Source organism: Scylla paramamosain, chromosome 23 (genome assembly GCF_035594125.1).
Source record: "Scylla paramamosain isolate STU-SP2022 chromosome 23, ASM3559412v1, whole genome shotgun sequence".
NCBI classification, from domain to species: Eukaryota; Metazoa; Arthropoda; class Malacostraca; order Decapoda; family Portunidae; genus Scylla; species Scylla paramamosain.
In genome coordinates, this window is record NC_087173.1 from 19,752,852 (window position 1) to 19,775,222 (window position 22,371).

Below are 22,371 nucleotides of genomic sequence, written 5' to 3' on the forward strand. Positions count from 1 at the left end.
AGGAGAGGATATGGTGTAGATAGAAAAATGTTAATCCTAAAGTCAGAAAACAGTATTATAATGATAAGAAAGGACACGATGTAGTATTGCAATTACTACTTCAGTCAGAGAGAATGACAAACTTAACGAGTTGACAAGTGATTTATGTAGCAATATATGTACTACACATAATCAAAACATAATTAATACTCTACTCTCTTATGCAAAGGAAACATACATTGACTTAGTTTATAAGACATCAGGAAAGGATACGGTCAGAGAGAATAGGAAACTTAACGCCTTAACAGGTGGTTAGTGTATCGATATCTATGTACATGCACATATATACGTACGTACTGGCAGCACATATTATCAAGACTACTAATATTATACTCTCATATGCAGAAGGAAACAAACATTGACTTAGCTACTTGGATAAAGGAAATGAAGAGAATAACTGGCAACGAGGAGCTTCAGGTTCAGCTTCAGGTGGTTCAGAAGGAAAGAATGCGGATTGTGGAGAGCATTAGCAGCAGTCGACCAGAAGCCGCTGTGTGAGGATGGCGTGTGGGACTCCTGCTGAAATCCTTCCTCGCCCCCCCGACACTCCATCTCAGCCAAAGTATTTCATTTTATTTTTGCTGGGTATATATGGTAGGGCATATTTATATAGTCAGGGTTATATATGAAGCTTGCACATGGCCATTGTGTAGATGTAATGATAGGTTTGCTAAATTTAATTACCATTGGATCGTTATGACGTAGAATGATCGAGGAGAAAAGTTATGTAAGATTACTAGATGGTGAATCATGTGGGTAAATCTGATTACGTTAGTGGTTAACATTGTCTGATTTACATTGTCAGCATTATATACTAATGTTACATGTGGCAATGTGTAGACACGTTGATGGGAGTTTGTCGGATGAATCTGCCATTAGATCGTTAACTCGTAATTACCACAAATAAGATGAATAGTTATTTTGAATTACTCGTTGGTAAATCATGTGGATAAATCTGGTTACATCTGTAGGTTTATATTGATTTGAGGCGCCAGCAATATACAAGTCTTCTTTATGGCCACAAGTGGACGCATGGACCGAGATGCTCTCTAGTATGCTGGACGAACTGCCATTATATCGGGACGACGTTGGTAAATCATGAATGCAAATCCCATTACATTCGTGGATATACATGATGTGATTTAATGCGAGTAATTGTTCCAGCGTGGTGAGTAACGGACAAATGTTCAAATATGAAGCCTCGAGACTAAACGAGCTATCGCTGCTATTTGTTCTTAGTGCTGTAGTGAGCATTTGTGGATATGTTGACGTGCACTGGACGGAAGCGCAGAAAGCTAGGACTGTAATAAGCCAGTGAATGCTAAGTCTCTATGGGGTGCCTCGGGTTCATGCCTGGTGTTTTTACCTGGCGAGCCTGCCTTCCCACCCAAGCAGGCCATACGCACCGGATGTCGGAGTGTCGCGGAAAGCCACGCCCTGCTGATGGTCAGTCTAAGTAAACATTCATGCATTAAGAACAAATTATATAAGTGACTAGATGGTACATCATTATCAACAATATTTCTATCTCTGGTGGTCAAACATCAGTATCTCTGGTGGTCAAAACAATCGGCAGTAAATCATTAAGACGAGTTACGAAGGAGCGCTTAACTGTCCTTGCGGAACAGGATTTGTCATCCCACTGCATTTTTTTATCTCGGTACTTAGAGTGCAACAATGGAGATCCCACAGATGAAGGAAAAATTAGGGTAATAGTGTTCTAGTTTTCACCAAAGCATGCATTGCTGCCAGGCAGTTTCCTTCCCTTCAGTCTTTCCTCCCTCCGTCAGTCTTTCCCTCTCTCCTTCATTGACTCCAGCCTTCACTTTAATGTTCTGGTTAATTTCCTTCCTCCACCTCTTTCCCTGCCTCACCGAACCGTAGGTTATCCTGGCGACAGTATCATGTGTACATGATACCTTGAGTCTTCACTAAATTTGGTTAACATTCAGAAAGTTTGACATTTAATGAAATCAAGTTTTCTAAACTATGCTTTTTTAAGGTGATAATTATAACTTATGTATTATTGCTGTACACTGCACCAAACTAAACTCCAAGTTTTCCTTTAAAAATAATGAGTGAGAACACTTTCTCCACCAAGATTCGTTCTCATAGCAATACTGTCACAAAAGGAAGGGCCATCTCTCCCCAGTAACAGCCCACCACTTATGCACGCTTAGGTACTGTACCTATCAATTTCATTTTTTATATCAACTGATGTAATGTAATGTATGTAACTGATGTATGTAATTCAACCTGACAGTCGCCAGAGTCGCGTAAGCGGTCCTATCAGTGCTGAAGCCTGAGGAAGGCTACCTGTAGTACGAGTACAGCGGCCACGCATGCTTCGTAACAGTTTCGTTAAGGGTTGACCAGCGAAGTTCGGTAGGAGTTTTGTATCGTTCCAAAACATACTCGAGCAGGGATGGCGCTTTAGTTCTGCACATCTACGTGATCAGTTTCCACGCATTATCCACTCAAATACTGAATCACCACACTCGCCCGATGATCGTGTGACAAGGCCTATGTGGAGGCTATCATACTGAATGAACGAGGACGAGGGAATAGAAGCACACTCCTTTAAAACACTGATGACGTCACAAACGTGTATCAGTTTTCAGTTTCTGAACGTGTTACCATTGCTTTAATATTCGTGCTGCGTTATGACGTAAATTTAAGCGTTGCTATCATGACTAATTCTAATTTGCTTAAACATAAATAGTAATTTTCAATAAAAAAAAAAAAATTATGCGAGGCGAACATATTCGTATTCTCAGCCATGTATATTAAACCTCTGTCAGGACACTGCAGAGTGTAAGAGTAAGGCTGAAAGATTCAAGATTGCAGTCAGTATGGCTGCTGTGACCCTGTGAGGCGACGTCCACAAGCGTGCACAGAGGCTGCCTGCGCCGTACTTTATATGAGTGTTGGTGTTCAGTTTATGTTGAGGGTTTGTGGATCAAGATGACTGACTAGGTCTGTGTTGATTTTGGGGACTATCCTCCATTCTACTTTTAGGGAGTAGCAGCCTCATTTTTTTTCTTCTTTTTTGTGTACTATGCTGGCCTCAAGTGATACTGACAATTTTTCAATTTACAGTTTTACAGTTGACATATTTTATTCCTCATTTTTCAGCACCCGTCTCCCCAGCTTGAACACTCCTTGTTTGTGAAACTGCAGGCATGTTGAAGATGCAAGGCAGCTGGAATCCTTGGATGCTGGACAGACATCCAGGGTGTGGAGTGTCTTGGTTATTTCAGACTGAGACCAGTGAATTTGTGTTCAGTTTAAGATAAACTTGTCTCGATGAATTTTTCCTTAATGGTTGCTGTTTAATTTAATGTTTGATTTTCACTGGTTGATATCTTGATTTATCTATTTATCTATATATTCAAGATGTTACGATATGTAAACCTTCACTACACCCCTTCATGGCAGGCTTGTGTTTATTTACCCATTTCACTTATGCCTGAAGTCAAGCCTGCTGTTCTTTTTAAATTGCAGATTTGATAATCATTTAAAAAAATATATATTTCATCGGAAAGCTTACATTTTTTTTGTAATTTTGCCATGTGACAAGTGTGACCATTCTGATATTTCCTACCTTCACCTGGACCTACAATATATTAGATTCCTTGTAGCTAAATTTAATGACATTAAAACCCAATCAGTACACCAGACCCGTAATGCAGGACGTAAGGCTGCCTGCACCAGAGGGAGTCCTGGACCATGGATTCACATAATCTTCCTTGTTTCATTCACAAATTCACTATGATCAGTGGTGCCTGGACTGTCGTGGCACAATTTCCTTCACTAAGGCTGCATTTTTGGATGATTTAAGTGATATCATTAAGGAGGACTTGCCAAAACTTCAGGAATTATTGAAACAAATGACTGGTATCATACTTAGTTTATTTCTATAAAATTTACACTATTTGCCAAAATAATCATTGAAATCATAATCTTCAGAAGTTTCCTTTAGCCCCGAGAAATTTTCCAGTGCCGTTGTGAGTTCGTCTGTACGCTTCTTGTTGCGGTTGTTCTCCTTCCGTGCTTTCTTTTGCATTTTCTTCTGGAACCTTTTCAGAGACATCGATGCTGGGTCAAATTCTTGTAGCTCTGTCTCCCAGCGTTCCTTCTTCTCTGCCGTGGCATCCTCTATCTTGCTGTCAGGCCCACTGTCCATGCTGACACAGACCTCCTTAGACAACTGTAAGAAAGAGCAACTGTAGGAAAGAGCATTGACTGATCCCTTACAGATGAGTCAGTGGATCCTGATGTGGAAGCAGTGTCACTTCCAAGAGCAGAATGCCAAGTATCTTCCTGATGGTGCCAGCTGCCTCCACACTGAGTCAGAGGCCACCTGCAATACCCACAACCACTCCTGGGAGCAATTCTCCCATCCTGACCCTTAGAAAAACTCAGCACAGAGTGATGTAAACCTCCTTCCCACTGCTCTCTCTGTCCCAATTACTGGCCATGCAAATACCTATAACTAGTATCATATATAATATATATGATACTAGTTATAGGACAGGACACCTCAAGCAGCCTTCACTCTGCAAAAAGTTTGGGGCAGCTCAGCAAGATAGGCAAGACAAGAAAAGACAGTAGCTACGAATCATGTAGTATGTCAGTATCTTAATTCCACTGAGATATATATATATATTATATATATATATATATCTCATATTATATATATATATATATATATTATATATATATATCTCAGTGGAATTAAGATACTGACATACTACATGATTTGTAGCTACTGTCTTTTCTTGTCTTGCCTATCTTGCTGAGCTGCCCCAAACTTTTTGCAGAGTGAAGGCTGCTTGCTTGAGGTGTCCTGTCCTGCCAGCAACACAAATCCCTCATCATCCTGTCACCCTCCATCAACTGGTACACTACTAAAGCATGCCCAGTAATTCACCCACCCTTGTGTGATCATCTACACCAACTTCACATTGGCGGCTTTCTTTCAGTGTATTCAGGGAGAGATAAACAGATATAAATAAATAATACAAGAAAGATGGTAAGCACATTACTTACCAGCTGTTCTTCCTCCTCTTCCTCACTGTCATCATCCATCTCCTCTGAACTGTCATCATTTTCTCTTCTTTCTTTGTCTCTAACCTCCGTAACAGGTCCCAGTGACTCCACCACCATGGTCTGTGAGGGTCTGTATGATGGCAGAGCCTTCATCATGGATCCCTCCTCTGATGCCAGGCTGTCAAGGTCGAACTCTTTACTCAATTCAGAGACTAATGCTGAGGCAACCTCTGGCTGGGCAGCAACAGGAGGCTGTGTGTAGTACTTGATAAGGCCCCTGTAAGAACAAGAAACAGAATATTATCAGATAAAAAAAAAATTTTTATTTACATGGAGCCAAATTATGTATGATACTAGCTCTCATTCTCATCTGCTTACATATTTCACAGTAGATTCTGTAAGATATTAATCTGCAGTCAAAAATATCTGCTTCCATACTTCAATCATGCTAAATTATGTACTCAAAACCTCTGCTTACATGTTCCAATCGTAAAGGACTTTACGAGCAGCAGTATCTTTGTTAGGAATGCCTTTCTTCTTCAGCTTTCCTAGTCGCTTGGCAAGCACTGCCAGGAACTGTTCAGTGGTCTTGAAGGAAGGCAGCTGGTAGTAGATCATGAGCTGAAACACAATACCATCAGGATATTTACTGCTTCACTTACAAATTGATTTAATTTTGTAAATTTGATAAGTGGTGAAACTAGTCATGTTATATAATCCGAATCTGACATTTTTATAGGGAGAAAAAACAAGAGGAGAGAGAGAAGAGATGATGAGAAGAAAGGAAGAAACACTAGATGAGACAAAGCAAGACATGACACATGATGAGAGTAAGACAAGAAAATAGACAGGTGACAAAACACGGGAGGATGAGAAGAAAGGAAGAGGCAAGACAAGAGAGAGAGAGAAGAAAAGATCAGGGAGAAACTGTGAGAAGAGATGGGGAGGCAAAACGAGAGGAAGAAAGAGGAGACAAGATCAGGGAACTGTAGAGAAGAAATGGCTCACATTTAATAATTACAAGTATAAATGCTTCCAGGTTATCAAGTGCTTCTTCTTATGCTGCATACAAAGTTTTCTCTTTGTCCTCCTTACCACAAGGGTTTGATTTTCCACCCTTGCATTGCAAGTTGTACATCTTTTGCATCTCCTTTGTGTCAGGATGGTTGCTCCTCCACAAGCCTCCTGTGCCTCAGAGGGCTGTGGCTCAAGGACACTATTGGTACTGCTCAGTCTAACCTGACCATTTCACATCTGCCCAGTGTGTAGTTAAGTAGTTCCAGGCAGCCAGCTCCACATGAGCCCACTGCTTGGAGCTAACATATCCAGCCTGAGTAAGTAACACTGGGCAGGAATGAAGGATGTAGACTGAGCAGTGCCAGTGCTCAGGAAGATCTTGGTGCCACAGCCCTATGAAGCAAAAGCTTGTAGAGGGGACTTTTCCTGGCAGAAAGGAGATTGCAAAATAGAGAATATCGTAAGTATACAGTGAACATAGAGAATATCATAAGTATACAGTGAACAAGGCTAAGAGAATGGAAAGTCAATCTCTTGGCAAGTAATGCTAAGGAACTAAAACCTGATGAAATGGGAAGCTTTGATTAGACCTGAAAACTGAAGGAAAAATCACATCTTACACATCTTCCTCTCTCTAATGGTACAGTCAAGGAAAATCTGATCTGAAGGACACACACTTGACCCAAGCACACCATGGCTACAACTTCACATTTCCCAAAAGCTGGTACTGTTATTGAAAGACAAATAAGCAACTGTTTAAATTACTCAGTCTACATAGTCATGGGACTGAAAGTTGCATTGGTGAGAGGTAGGGTGGCAGAGTACAATGTGTCCAAAACCATCCATGTGGTAGCACACTTTTGAGTTTCAAATAAATGCTGTTGCAAGTTGGCATATATCATTAATAGTGATGAGTATTCCTAAACGGTATGAATGTGGTTTTGAAAAGTGATGGATGCGTGTGCCTTGTCTCGGCCACCTATACTGATGAAATATAGATAAAGGAAATTGAAGAACAAAAGTTAACACCTGTTTTTTGTCAGCCCGTTGCAGGATGGCCTCAACAGGTGTGATGGGATCGTCCAAGTTTTCTATCTTGACGGCATTCCTAAGAGCTGCTGCGGCATCAGACGAGTCTCCTCCAGGAAGCACAATGCCTGGGCAATCCAGTAATTTGATCTTGGAGTCGAGATGAACCTCTTGCATGGACCTGCCAGCGTAAAGCAGCATCAGCATCATGTCTGACACTCCAGTTCTTACTATGCAAGAGGTGATCATGACAAGTCCCACAATGCACTATCTTCTCATGTCTGATTTATCAAATGCTACACTCCACTGTTCCATTCTACTCTTCCATATAGAAAAACTCCACCCCCTCTCTCTTGCCTACTAAACATTTATGACATGCCAATACTCTTAAATCACAGTGAAGAAATTATTGGACTTGGATGGGCAGGAAAAATAACTTTTCTGCAATGGCACCACCTTTACAATCCCCAGAGGCAGACAGGATTTTAGAAAAACATTCTCACACCAACCAGTCACACAACTTTCTCAAACCTCAATTAATAACTTTTTTTTATATCCATCAGAGGCTTCCTGCAGGACAACAAAAGTATTTTTTCTTCTCTACTCTTGACAATTTTTCATCAGCTAAACAATTAATACTGCATTGATGGTATCTCTGCCTAAACTCATTTAAACCAACTTTCTCCCATACAAGCTCTTCCACAATTTTTGATACTCTTGATAACCTGGTCCACAAACTTTATACCTCTATCCTTGACACATATTCACAAGTCTAGTTGATGCTCCTCTAATGAGACTGTTTTGTTAGGCAATACCATTGAAAAAATATCACATTAGAAGGATTCCTGAAACTATTTCTTGCATCCTCATCTAGAGTACCTTTCTTCTTGAGTCCATTATTGGTAGTGTTTGGCACCAAAAGTTTGACCCTTCACCTTAAAAGCCCTTTGTATCACTGTCTTGTTTTACATAAGATGTGACCTTTCTTCTGCATTTTTAGCCTATGTCAGATGAAAATCAAAATATAGAAATTCATGTTTGAGGAGAACCAACTGTATGTTCTTTGTTTAGTCAAGTGCACCATATTAAATTACAACAGCACAAGCTAAACCAGAAACCAGCCTCAACTGCCACCAGCATCTGTAATCAACCTGGACATGAGCAGCCTTGCTGATTTCATTCTATACAACTGACTACAAGCTCCACATTAAGAGCCAAGAGTAAAGACCCTGTAATAAACTCTACTCTTGATATTCTGAATGCAAAAGAAAATAATTTCTATCTATCCATCCACATCAGGGAAAGAGTAAATGTAAGCCACTTATGAAAATCCTGAAAGCCCTGGGTACCATCCTGTACATAGAACCAGTCTTACTTGGTGAACCCTGGAGTGGCACCGACCCCACAAGACTTGCTGCGCTTCAGACTGTTGATGAGGCTGCTCTTGCCCACATTGGGGAGACCCACGACTCCCACCGTGATGGCTGTCTTGATGTCCTTGTTGCGACAGTAATTCTTCAGCAGCTGCAGCAACACATCTGCTCCCAGGCAACGTGACGACTGCAGTAGATCAGTGGAGCATTTGAAGATTCTGATGAAAAAAGCTGTCAATAAGATTCTGAGGGAAAAGCTTTCATTATTGATCATCCTATGTATATGTAATTATCTCAGTCAAAAGAATATGAGATAAACTATGAAGGATAGAGATGGCTTCAAAAACTGAAACACAAACAATAAAACAGTGAAGGTGAATTACCTCCTGTGGGTAAGGCAAAAAAGTATTTTTAGGGTAATGGCAAGGTGACAGAAAAAAAGTGAAAAATTCAGGACTGACACGAATTAATGTTAGCCAAGTCTTGGTATGTGAATTTGTAAAGCAAACCTATTATAATTAATAAAGTAACTTGTGGTTAGATAAAAGACAGGAGAATGATTAAAATGCAAGTTCATTATCCATTACATACTTAACCCCTTCACTACTTGACATCTTTTCCTATACAACTATTTAGGGATCTCTTGCACAACTAGTTAACAAGTTCTGTAGCCTTGAAAAAAAATAAATAAATAAACGCCCCTTATTCTGTGGTGTCCCAGCACATCACAGCTTTACTGTGTTCAGCCTTACTTGGTGGTGGTCTGTGCAAGATGAGAGTTTTGTATCTGAGTGCTGGACTTAAAGGCAATGGTTGGGTGTTCCCGACGAAGGTGCTTCAGCCAGGCTTCCAAGTTAGCACGGGGCACCAGGTCAGCCTTGTTCAGCACCAGCACCAGCTTCTTCCCTGGCTGGCTGTGGATGGCGGCCTCCAGCTGCTGCACCCTGGAGCCGGCAGGGTCACGGGCATCCAGCACCTCCAGGACGACATCTGCAGCCTCCACCACCTGCAGCCAAGAATGATGCCTTAAATAAACTCTCTCTCTCTCTAGGATGACATCTGTTGCCTCTATTGCCTGGGAAGCAAGAGTGATACCTAATCTCCCTCCCTCCCTCCCTCCCTCCCTCCCTCCCTCCCTCCCTCTCCCTCTCCCTCTCTCTCTCTCTCTCTCTCTCTCTCTCTCTCTCTCTCTCTCTCTCTCTCTCTCTCTCTCCAGGATAATATATGTTGCCTCTACTACCTGGGGAGGAAGAGTAATATCATAAATAATTCTCTCTCTCTCTCTCTCTCTCTCTCTCTCTCTCTCTCTCTCTCTCTCTCTCTCTCTCTCTCTCTCTCTCTCTTCAGTGGGCACATACCCCCAGGCCTCAGTTCAGAAATTCTATATTGAGACAACCATTGAATAGTAAAGCCAAAACAAGTCATCCTAATATCAGCTCAAAAGGAAACAAAATCTTTCCCTATTTTCTATTTTGGTTTTTATGACAATATACTTTTAAAACATATAAGTCATCTCTAATTAAACAGTGCTTTAAATGAAATCTAACAGTTCTTCAACCTTCAGAGCTTTCCTATCTTCTTGGTTGCACCTGATAGGGATCACCACAGCAGATCAACCCATTCTCATATTGTTATCCTGTGTTCCATCACACCTATCACCTTCATGTCTTTCTTCAATATATCCATTACCCTTTCAAACTTGCAGGCTTTAATGCACCCAGATCACATTTCATCTATTTTACCTATACATCAAGCTGGCTAATCCCACACATGGCAGCCCAGACAAACCTCCATCCACTCTAATACAATTCCTTCACACTCATAGCTCTATTGACCACTGGTGGAAAGGGAGTCTCATGGACCACTCTAATGCATACCAAGAGCTTAGGCATAGCACACCTAGCCACATTCCACAGCATACTCAGGCTTACTCCTACCCCTTCATATTGCAACTGTTCCCTACCCTGCACCTAAAACTTACTTTAATATTACTGGTTTACCTTTTTAGGTTTAGCACAGCTGGCAACATACTTCCACAGCAAGGACAGACAGCATACTCTGGTTTACCCTTGCCTCTTCATCACAAGACCATCTCCTACCCTGCACCCACTAGATTAATTTTAATATCACTGCCTTACCTTCTTGAACTCCTTGTAATATGCCTTGGCTGATCTGTCGCTGAGCAAGTCATCCCCTGTTGCTGCTGCCTGCTTGGCCTCAAATTTGGCTCCACGCTCCTCAGCAGTACTCACTAGCTCATTGATGTTCCTGGAAATAAATTGATGGCTGTCAGTACTTGGGATGTAGCAAGGTTGTCATGAAACTGTCCCTTTCCACCAAGGCTAAGGGGCTAGAAATGTGAATGGTGTGAGGTTGCTGGCTTGGTATACAGACAGACAGATGGATAGATGTATTATTATTTGGTCTGATGTCCTTATCTTCTGTCACAGGTTTTGATGTGATCTCTCCCCTGATGTTCACTTTCTCATGTCTTCCTCCATACACTGCATCCAAGTCTCCTGTTTTCCTATTGGTCTAATTACAATTGTGTACCTTCACCTCTGATGCCTTCTCTCTCTCTCTCTCTCTCTCTCTCTCTCTCTCTCCTGATGTCCCTATATCAATCTCAATCTACACCTCAGCACCTTTATTAAATCCTCCACTCCACACTTTCTCACCAAGATTATTCAACTGTCTTGGGAAATCTCAGGACTAAGATTGCATGGCATCCCACAGTTATAACACAAAACTTAATTCAGGTTTCACATTAAGAACAATATTTTTAACACTATTTTACATATGATATGCTGATATGCCACATGAAAATTCATCTTTATGTTTCTACAAGGAGTCTTATGTTGTTTTTCACCAGCCTTTAAAATGTTGACTCCTGTAGGGGGAAACAAACAAAGCAGACTGAATAAACAAGCAATAACCACCACAACATTCTCTCCAGGAACTCCTTCACTGCCTCAATCACTCTTTCATTTCTCCCGAGTCCAGCCTTTAGAACGACGACTGTAGGAAAAAACAGACAAAACAGACAGAAAAGACGAGCAGTATCTACAAGGCATTCATTCCTCACCCAATGTCTCTCTTCTTGGCCAGCAGTTGTTCTCTCTGCTCCTTGCGGCGCTGCTTGGCCTCCTCGCGCCGCCGCTCCTGTGCCTGCTTGGCCGCCTCCGCCTCCTGGATCACCTTGTCATAGAATGGCAGAGTCTTTGGCACGCCAGGATCTTTAGTGTTCTCTGGAAAGCATTCATCTATAACAGTACTTGTCCCTGTACTCTCACTCATGTACTGTCCAGATGTAATTTCCATTGCAATGCTATATTACAAACAGGACTCAAAAGAAATATGAAATGTGACAACTCACTTCTGAATTTTTCTGGGTGTTTTTTCTTCTCTTTTTTTAATTTCTTGTGGTGTTCCTTGACCTTCTTCTGGATCTTGTACTTCAGCTTCAGAGTCATCCGCTTTGTCTTCTTTTCTGCAAAATAAATAAGACTGTCACGTGTTTGTGAACTTGAACCAAAGGAGGCATTAAGTGCTTGATCATGCTGTCATGTATCCACTGGGCATGCACAGCAGGTTTCTTGATTGGTGCATTACTATTTCTTCCTATACTGGACCAGATGTGACCACACTTGCATAATTTTAAACAGAAAAAAATTCCTAATGAAAGTCTCAATCTGTTTTGATCTCAACAGTATTATTAATCAAATCAACTAATCTACATAACCTAGCAAGCTAGAACTAATCTTACCTAGCCAACACACTTATTGTCTTATTGTTTTGTTTTTCCATGCTGGAAGTTCACAATTGGAATGGCCAGCAGTTGGGTCAGATTACACAAGCTGTCAATTAGCACAAGTATCAAAAAACATACAACCTATTTTGCCTTGACTGGCTAAATACCTATGGAGTTTGAATTAATCTCTTAACTGGCACCTGTGGAACAATGGTGAGGATGTTTGGCTCACAGCTAAGAGGCACCAGGTTTGGTTCCAAAGCATTATGGGGTAAATGGGTAGTTGCCACACACCCAAGCCTGCATTACTTAACAGTATGGTATCAGCTGCATCAGGTGTTGTGCCCTGCATTGTGGAAAGGTCTCCGCCTCTTCTATACAGAATTGCCAACCTAGCCTCTTCCATATGGAATTACCAACCTAACAATCTCCTAACTACTGACAAAATCTCCTAATCATAGACATCTCCAGCTTACAGACTGACATGCCTCACTACAGCAAAACAGGCAGACATTGGGCAGGAGGAAAAAATTATGGAGCCCCATTTTCCAACAGTACAACACTTCTATTTATGATTAATTTACAATCACTGCTCCAAGCCAATGTGCATGATATTTTAGCACAATACAGGGTTTACAGTCACTCCGGCCCCTAGTTACACCGGCCCTCAGTCACTGCGGCCCCCAACCCTAGTCACTCCGGCCTACCACCCTAGTCACTCCGGCCTACCACCCTAGTCACTCCGGCCCACTAATTATACTAAGTTATCTAGAAAGAATATATAGTAACAGGCTCTCTCTTTTATTAAATAATTACGCAGTATAGTCATACACATACACAATAACTATGTAATACTATGTAACCTTGAAAGAATATATAATAACAAAAATAACCAAACAATGCTCACCACACCCTGACCACAACATGGGAGCGCTGACTGGCTTTATCAGGCAGTCTACTGATACTAAAATATTTCTGTATACAAAAGTATGTGTCTAAAAGTAAAAAACAATTCAGGCAGTCTACTGATACTAAAATATTTATGTATACAAAAGTATGCGTCTGAGTAAAAAAAAACAAGATTATATTACAAACTAAACACTGGGTCCGCTTAGCCTGGAACATGCTTTATTTTCGTCTCTGACAACGAGCAAGTTTTCCGTCCTTGACCAGACGCACTTGGACCTGTACATTTTTGGCTTCTTTGAAAAGTAAGGGAACCAGCACATAAAAAGGAATATGGGAAGAGCCTGCACTACCATTCAAACGTCTATGATAACCTTCTACATCATTATTCGTGCGAATGCTCTGGCCAAACACTGTCCATTCACTTGGTGACCAAAACCCACTTATCCATGTTTCTCTCATGTACGTTGTTAAATCTTTAATTGGGCCAGCAGGAAGGCGTGATTCAAGGTGATCAAATGTTGATGTAATATGTTCATGTGGGAGAAAGGGAAGAGCCATTAACTGTTTTAGGTAATCTTGAGTGGGACGATGATTCAAGTATGGAACCGCCAATCCTAACGCCTGAATCTTCCTCCAGACTGCCTGATTCCAATGAAATGCACAGCCTTGCAACTTTGCAACTGGAAATAATTTCCTGACTACTGACCACAAAGCCATTTCGAAGTCCATCACGATCTTTTCCACTTTACACTCCTGAATTATTGCTAAAATAGAATTCAATACCTTTCTGTAGTCTCTCTTTCTTTTCCCTGACATAAGGATGAAAGCTAAGGGGACTTGTTTTACATTACCTTCGCTTCCCTTAACGAAGGCATGGACTCCAAATAGCTGTTGAAACGGGGCTCGTACTACACGAAATGTGGCATCTAAATACCATGTCCTTGCCTTCTTCAACAAGGCAAGTTGGTCTGCAGTGGCAAATACTAAGTGTCTTGCATCATCTAGAATAATATCTTTCTGGAGGAATTCATTCGGAATGTGATCAACTACCAATTCAAAATCCAATGAATTAGGTTCAACAGGTCTATCTTTCTGTCTTATACGGTTAACATTACGAGATAAATAGACTGGATTTACAAAAGCATTATCACTTCCTTCTGTCTGCCTCATGGCACGGTCAAGAAAAGTCGTTTTGTGTTCGAAACAAGAAAAGTCATTTTGTGTTTCGAAAACCTCGGTACCTCAACTCCGAGGAAGGAGACACCGTTAACGACTATTATCTATTACGCAAACTCATATAGCTAGTATGTTTTGTAGTAGCAGTATGGTAGTAGTAGTAGTAGTAGTAGTAGTAAGTTTCTACCTCCACTATCATAATCGTTATTATCATTATTAATATTATTATGGAGGAAATGAGAGAGAGAGAGAGAGAGAGAGAGAGAGAGAGAGAGAGAGAGAGAGAGAGAGAGATGAGAGAGAGAGAGAGAGAGAGAGAGAGAGAGAGAGAGAGAGAGAGAGAGAGAGAGAGAGAGAGAGAGAGAATGTCAGGTTGTTGTGACTTGACCCACCTTTTACCAGACCTTTCTTTTTCTTATTGGCCCATATTCATATTGTGCGTAGGAGTTGAAGAGTATTTATACTTCGTAAATAATCCGAAAAGTGATAATTAAGGCAACACCCTTCTGTCCACCAAGGGTTCAGTTAAATTATACACAAATGCTACTTTTCAAAAAAAGAATTGCTGCAAAATGAAGTGGATGAGAGAGAGAGAGAGAGAGAGAGAGAGAGAGAGAGAGAGAGACTATAGGACATACGTGATAAGAGTAGGTGTTTTATTTATTGTTTATTGCATATATATGGCTTCATTCCGCCAGAGAATGGCGCTCTAGCCTCCATAGACATTACAAATGTACAATAAAAGTTGTTAAAAAGTAAACTACAACTAGGTAAATACACACACACACACACACACACTCAAACAACCCAACAATATAATTATATTGCTAACTTTACACACGTGCGTGCCGCCAGGGAGGCCGGAGTGACCTGGGTCGAACGCGGGGGAGGCCGGAGTGACCGGGGCCGGAAAAACTAGGGGCCGGAGTGACCGGGGCCGGAAAAACTAGGGGCCGGAGTGACTTGCTACCCAATACAGTACACACAACATATTTACCAAGGGTTGGAATTTTATTTATTTTTTTTTTATGTAGGAAGGACACTGGCCAAGGGCAACAAAAATCTAATAAAAAAAAATGCCCACTGAAATGCCAGTCCCATAAAAGGGTCAAAGCAGTGGTCAAAAATTGATGAATAAGTGTCTTAAAACCTCCCTCTTGAAGGAATTCAAGTCATTTAGTGAGCACTCTGCTTTATGATGCCTACAACAGCTTAACTGAATAAAAGTCAAGGTGCCTCTTACTCGCTGTCCACAGTGAGCTGCCTCCTGAATATCCTATGTATAAACTTTTTTAATTACAAACTGCATATATTCTGGAGACCTGGCATACCAGTAGATATGGCCTACCCTTGGTCTTATAAGCATTTTGGTTTGTGCGTGACTCACAAAGAAGCATGGACAGGTTTGCTGACCACAGAGTATATCACCTAGCCAAGAACAAACACTTTTTAAACTAAATTGTAATCCTTTGGGAAAAAAAAATCCTTTAAAGATGGTTAATAAATAATACTGAAACTAAGAAACAATAAAACAGTAGACAATACACACACACACACACGTAGGCGGGGAACAGCTGGAAGTCCTCGCCCCAAGTCTTGTTTTGCCCCGGGGTCATCCTTGTTATGGCCTTCAGAGATATTCTCACTTCTTACCTTTCTGCCTTTATATCTAAAATTGAATGCGTACAGACGTGCGTTGATGGGTGTATTGCTAAGAATTACCTCAAGTAAAACCTACCACTGTAATCCTTCGCCCACTAGTCCTGTTTTTGCCCCGAGGTCATCCTTGTTATAGCCTTGAGAATAAACTTCCCTTCATTCCTTACCTCCCTGCCTTTATATCTTCAAATAAATACGTGTAAGTGTTAAATACAGCCCAATATTAGCCAAACACACCAGCAATGCATCTCAATCATGCCACTCCACAACCTGACAATCTCAACCAGACGAGGCAACCACCCAAACACACACTCCTCACGCTACCAGACTTCAGTACACCACTTACTTTTGAGAACCATTGTGCCTTGATGTAATAGCTGATGGAAGAAGAACCTTAGATAGTAGAATAGACTGACGTTAAACTAATAGGAAGCTTAAATATTGAGTCCCCGGAGAACTGCCGAGCCACGTGCCTCGCCTCGCCGACACCAAAACACAAGTGACCACTTCGGCTCTCGGCGCTAGCGTTCTTGATCTTGGTAATACAGTTGGCTCAGGATTTGTGAAGCTCTAACGGTAACTCCTGTGGGGGAAAAAATATACAAAACACACAAGTAAAGAAGTAGTATCCACTACGAGGATTCCTGTAGGATAAAACAGAGAGAGAGAGAGAGAGAGAGAGAGAGAGAGAGAGAGAGAGAGAGAGAGAGAGAGAGAGAGAGAGAGAGAGACACTCGTTCTAACACAGCACATTCTCTGAAGGAACGCCTTCACTGCCGCAATCATCCTTTAATTTCTTCTAAGTCAGGGGTTTAAAGCAGTAATTCCTGTGGGGAAAAGCAAATAAAACTAACAGTATTCACCACACAGCTAATTCCTACATCTAGAATAGCACATTCTCTCCAAAAACTCCTTCACTGCTTACATTCGTCTCTGAACACGGTTTTCGGCGCTCAGGCACAGAGATGGTTAGTCAGGTTCCCATGGATTTTTTTTTTTCTTTTCCCCACTTATGATGCATAGTCCTTGAAAACCATAAGGAAATGTCGCTGAAAACCATACCCTCCATTAGGGCTCGTCAAAACTGTTCCGATGACTCGTTTGAGAGGCTACAGTTGATGATTTTACTGATTCTCATTTTTATTTCTCACTGATGATGCAGAATTCTTCTTAAACTATCTCTGAAATCACGAATACCTCTCTGAAAACCCTCTATAACTTTTACTTGACCTGTTATCATACGTCGAGGTAAGACACCACGCCTGAGAAAAAGGCACCCTGTATTTTGAAAAACTTCAGAACCCACGTTTTTAAGTTACTTGTTCTCTCATCAGGACTAAAAGTGGCCCTCCTATGATATAAAAACCATGCTAAACTCATACTAGGATCATGAAAGTATAACTAAAAACTCTTGAAAGCTTCGTATAGTCCCACTGATTGTTAGTTAAATATAGGACCATATCCTGAAACACTTCTGTCCGCACTACGATTACTTAAAATGAAATAGGTTTTCAAGGATGTTTTTACGGTTCTAGTGACAGATTAATAAGATTTCTTCATTATTAATAAGAGAAACACTCTTGAGAACCCGATCAATCAGCTCTATAGCCTTTAAAAATAGTGGTGGCGAGAGAGCAGGGTGTTTCTGAATACGGTTCATCTAACAAGGACTGTTTCTCAAAGGCCTCAAAAGATAAATCTGATTCTCATGGGTGTTTTTCTTTTCAGTACTGAAAAATCCTTGTCAAACAATCACTGGAATCATAATAAATTAATAAATAAATGAGTATGTAAGTAAATGAATATATACGCCACTGAAAACCTCTAAGGAAAAAGAAAATACAGAATAACTAAACGAATTATAGAAGTTAGAAGTATCTCGGTATGTGAACTGAGATTGAAATCTACACCCACACATTACATGATCCCCAGTATGCCCTAACTGCTACAATCACCTCAATTGTTTCCCTGCACAGATCCAGTCTCACAAGTATGCACTTCAACAGTACAGTGATAAAATGCTAACAACAAACTACCAGCAGATAATAACAAGTATTTGGCTTAAAAGTAACACAAGTTTATGCTCAGAGAACCGAAGGAGAAGAATCAGAAAATAATTACTCGTATTTTTCTTTTACTGATGCTTCCAGGAAACATTTTAATATAATAATGCAATGATACTTATAAAACTAATAGAAGACTGCAAAAGGAATTCGATTAGAGAGAGAGAGAGAGAGAGAGAGAGAGAGAGAGAGAGAGAGAGAGAGAGAGAGAGAGAGAGAGAGAGAGAGAGAGAGAGAGAGAGAGAGAGAGAGATTTAATTATAATACTCCGACAAGCAACACCAAGCGCGCGCGCGCACACACACACACACACACACACACACACACACACACACCTTATAATAACAACAGGTATGAACAACAACAGCGTCCCCGTTACCATGGCAACCACTACGCAGCAAGGAGTGTGTGTGTGTCCGTGTGTCTGTGTTGTGCTAACCTCGCCCTCTCAGTGAAGCAAATGCTGGTGAATTAAAACATTGATTATAAGTATCTGAAATAAGTGAATGAAGAGAAAGGAAATGAGTGAGGGAAAGGTGAATGTGAGAGGTGATAAAAAGGGAGAGAAGGAAAAGGAAGAGGTGAAGGAGGTGAAGTAACGTCGAGTGACAAACATAATTAATTTTTACACTGTAAACATCACAGTTGAAGACTCAGTTAACGTCTCAACTAACACCTCAAGTAACGTAACGCTCGAGTCTAGGGTAACATCACAAGTAACGACACAGATGAGGCTTAAGTAACATCAATCGAGACTTAAGTAACACCCCACATAGTACCTTAAGTTATATCACCGTCAGGCCTTCAGTAACATCCCAAATAACACCGTGAATAACATCACAATCAAGGCTCTACAAACATCCCAAGTAACACCATAAGTAACATCACAGTCAAGTAACACCCCAAGCAACACTAAATAACATCACAAGCAGCACCCCAAGAGCAACATCGTAGGACTGACATCCCAAGAGTAACATCAAGAGTAATACCAAGCAAACTCTCGTCAGGTCGTCAGCGGAATGATACATAAGAGCTCCACAATGAAGGCAAGTTAATCAAGACTGTAACTTTCCCTAACATGCGTGAATGAGGCAAAGGAACACCGTCACCTTGCTAATCAAACTGCCTGGGTCATTTTTAGGGATTTATACGTGGATTTCTTCTCCCTAGATCAGTTCAAATGTCGTTTCCCTCTATTTCTGTTTCTTTATTCATCATTTATTTTACGTTATTTATGTATTATTTTTCTTTTTCTTTTTATCAGTTGGCGTCGTATTTTTAGACTCAATATTCATAGACTGTCTATGTTATTGTTAAACGTTGGTGCAGTTACCTCTGGCCTAAAATTTAATTAAATTTGTCAGTATCTAATATGGAAATCAAAATGAGATATAGTATGTTTTATTTTCCTTCTTCAGAACAAAGCCTTGGTACTATTGGTTTTTGTCATGTCTAGAGTACGAATGGTCTAAAACTAACTCACTTCTTCGTCCTTCTACATGAAAAATTAAAATTAAAGTTTTTTCTTCACTTCTCCAAAAATAGAGAAAATGGCTGGCAGCTTGTTTACGAAGGTGGTGATATTATTAAGGTTCTTTTCTTAGTGTCGTTTCTCTCATATTTCTCCTCTCTATATATGCACAGCGGGTAAACTTGTTCATAAAGTACTTTTCTGCAATAATTTCCTCTGTGTTGTCATCAATGAAGGCTTTCTTAAAATGCTTTTCTAAGTATCTCTTCTCTCTATATGTATATAAGCAATAATGTTTTCTTGTAGTTTAATGTTTTGAAAATTTTCTGGTATTTTTTGAGTAGTCTTTCTTTGTATAAGCAGAATGAATTAATATTTTTCTTAATTCCTGTTATTTTCTAGTAATTTTCTGCATTTTCAGTACTTTCTCTGTACAAGCTAAAATGTTAATATTTTTAATAAAATGCTATTATTTTAGTAACTTCCCGGACTTTTCCATGTAAAAGCAAAAGAAATCAATATTTTTGTAAACTGCTATAATATCTAAGTAGTTTCCTGCACTCTTTCCAATAGATTTCCCTTGTACAAACCAAACAAGTCAATATTTTTTCCTTAAAGTGCTGTATTTTTGAAGTAGATATCCTCTGTACAGACACAGCGAGCTAATACATCCCATAGTTCTGTTGTTTCCAGTAGCGCTCCTCTGTGTAGACATAATGAAAGCCTTCCCCAAACTTTCAGAGCAGCAGAGACGCGTGCTCGAACCGCCAGTGATCGCTGCGCCAGGTAGAGCCAAAGTTACACGGTTGTTGCACGGTGGCGCCAATGACCTAAACAATACTTCATAACAAACACGTGCCGTAGAGCGTTTGTCTGTTATGGTAAAGCCCAACCATAACCTAGCTTGGTGTTGTCAAGAGTCTGTTCCCATCTACCATATCCTCGCCTGGCCATGAACTGTGCATGTTTTCCACCGTATTCTGAAACACTTCTTGGCGCATCTCGATTACTTTCAAAAGGTTCAAGTTGAAGTGACAAGGGTGTTGTGTTTATAGTGACAGATTAATAAGATTTCTACATTATTAACAGGGGAGACACTCTTGAAAATCCGGGCAGTCATCTCTGTGGCCTTTGAAAATAGTAGTGGTGAGAGAGCAAAGCGTTTCTGAATACGGGCATTAATACCATGACTGTTAACGAATAAATAGATTGCAGGTACAAATCCGCGTCCCTTTCGTTAATTGTGGGTTTTTTACAACTATTTACAATGTCGATAATGGATAGATGCAGGTCAAGACGTTTGATGAGGTGGACTAGACAAGACAGCCGCTTTTGTGAGAGTACTGGAGAGAGGGAGGAATGTTGGAAGTAACTGGATAAGGCTGGAGAACTTGGGGAAGACAGGGACAAACAGACAGTACCAGCGGCAGACAGAGACGACAGACAAAAGCAAAAGAGAGAAAGACAGAAACAGAGACAAAGACAAACACAAACTAACAGAAAGAAAAACACAGACAGACCGACAGAGACAAAGACAGAGAGAAACAGACATAAACACAGACATACAGATACTGAAACTGAGAAAGACAGACACGGAAAAAGACAAACACAGACAAACAGAGACAGACAGAATGAACACTGTAAGTACATAGGCGAGAGTAAGCCAGAGAAAGAGGCACAGATAGACAGAGAGAAAAAGACATACAGATACTGAAACTGAGAAGGACAGACAAGGAAAAAGACAAACCTTGACAAACAGAGACAGACAGAATGAACACTGTAAGTACATAGGCGAGAGTAAGCCAGAGAAAGAAGCACAGATAAACAGAGAGAAAGAGACAGAAATAAACAGAAACACAGATACAGAAACAGAGACAGAGTGAACATTGTAACTACATAGGCAAGAGCAAGCCAGACTGCCGTACAGGTGAAGTCTGACTCGCTCAAAACTGCCAGGGAAAACTACCAGGCCTGATTACGTCCTCTAGTGTGGTGGTAACGGCTCTGCGGGGCGAAGGGCGAGGGGGAGGCAGTTTCCCGCCTGGCCGAGGTTATCCTAGATGGGAACAATACTGCAGTGCGTTGTTATGATCCTTAACGCACTCTTCACTACAGCCTCTATTCATTTGTCTCGTCGCCAATACAACGAACTCTGAAGTGTGTAGTAGTGTAGCACAAAATATCTACGTACTTTCTTAATTACCATATGAGTAGTAAATCACGTTGTTAATAATGTATATACAAGGTGTTGCAATGATATTTTTTTCATACTTTTCATGATGCAGAGAATTTGAGTAACTGACATAAATGGATGATTAAGGTTTTAAATTTCAGTATCTTCAAGTTCCCCCTCCTTTCCCCCCCACCCCCCATAATAAAATACCTACAATTATCATTATTATTATTATTATTTATTTATTTATTTATTATTATTTTTTTTCATAATGCAACGAAAGAATACATAAAGAGTGACTGATGACTGATGACTAAATTCTTCACATCTCATTATTTTGAAGTTCTGTCCCTTGAAAAAATATGTGTGTGAATGTTTAAATCGTAGACATCATACTTGAAAGTCAGTGCTTATAGTTTAGCTAACTAAGTGTAATTATTCACGTTTAAAAGAGGCTGGCCAGGAGCTACAAAACTATTATGAAAAGTGTACTTAACCTATCCAATGCTCCAGATAGCTTCCAAATCTCATAAATCATCTACTATTTCATCACTGCAGGATAAGATACGTTGTTGGAGTAACTGAACTATTGGTAAAAAAAAAAAAAAAAAAGATAATTATTAACTTGACTGAATCTTCTACGGACTTCTAGAATATAA

General features: G+C 40.4%; 1 protein-coding gene and 2 long non-coding RNA genes across 3 annotated transcripts; 2 read left to right on the forward strand and 1 right to left on the reverse strand.

Annotated features, from left to right (window-relative positions):
- Positions 1-258: 258 nt before the first annotated feature.
- LOC135112354 (uncharacterized) lies at positions 259-3,588 on the forward strand. The gene is made up of 2 exons (XR_010274296.1): positions 259-601; positions 3,175-3,588. It is a non-coding gene; the product is annotated as an uncharacterized LOC135112354 (long non-coding RNA).
- Positions 3,589-3,934: 346 nt separating this feature from the next.
- Positions 3,935-16,513, reverse strand: LOC135112353 (guanine nucleotide-binding protein-like 3 homolog). The gene is made up of 10 exons (XM_064026728.1): positions 16,352-16,513; positions 11,887-12,000; positions 11,596-11,758; positions 10,649-10,778; positions 9,263-9,516; positions 8,513-8,728; positions 7,138-7,318; positions 5,570-5,712; positions 5,092-5,368; positions 3,935-4,249 (listed from the first exon to the last, which is right to left on the reverse strand). The coding sequence occupies exons 1-10, from the start codon at positions 16,362-16,364 to the stop codon at positions 3,971-3,973; spliced, it is 1,770 nt and encodes a 589-aa protein (XP_063882798.1). The 5' UTR covers positions 16,365-16,513; the 3' UTR covers positions 3,935-3,970.
- Positions 4,757-5,997, forward strand: LOC135112355 (uncharacterized). The gene is made up of 2 exons (XR_010274297.1): positions 4,757-5,074; positions 5,831-5,997. It is a non-coding gene; the product is annotated as an uncharacterized LOC135112355 (long non-coding RNA).
- Positions 16,514-22,371: the final 5,858 nt, after the last annotated feature.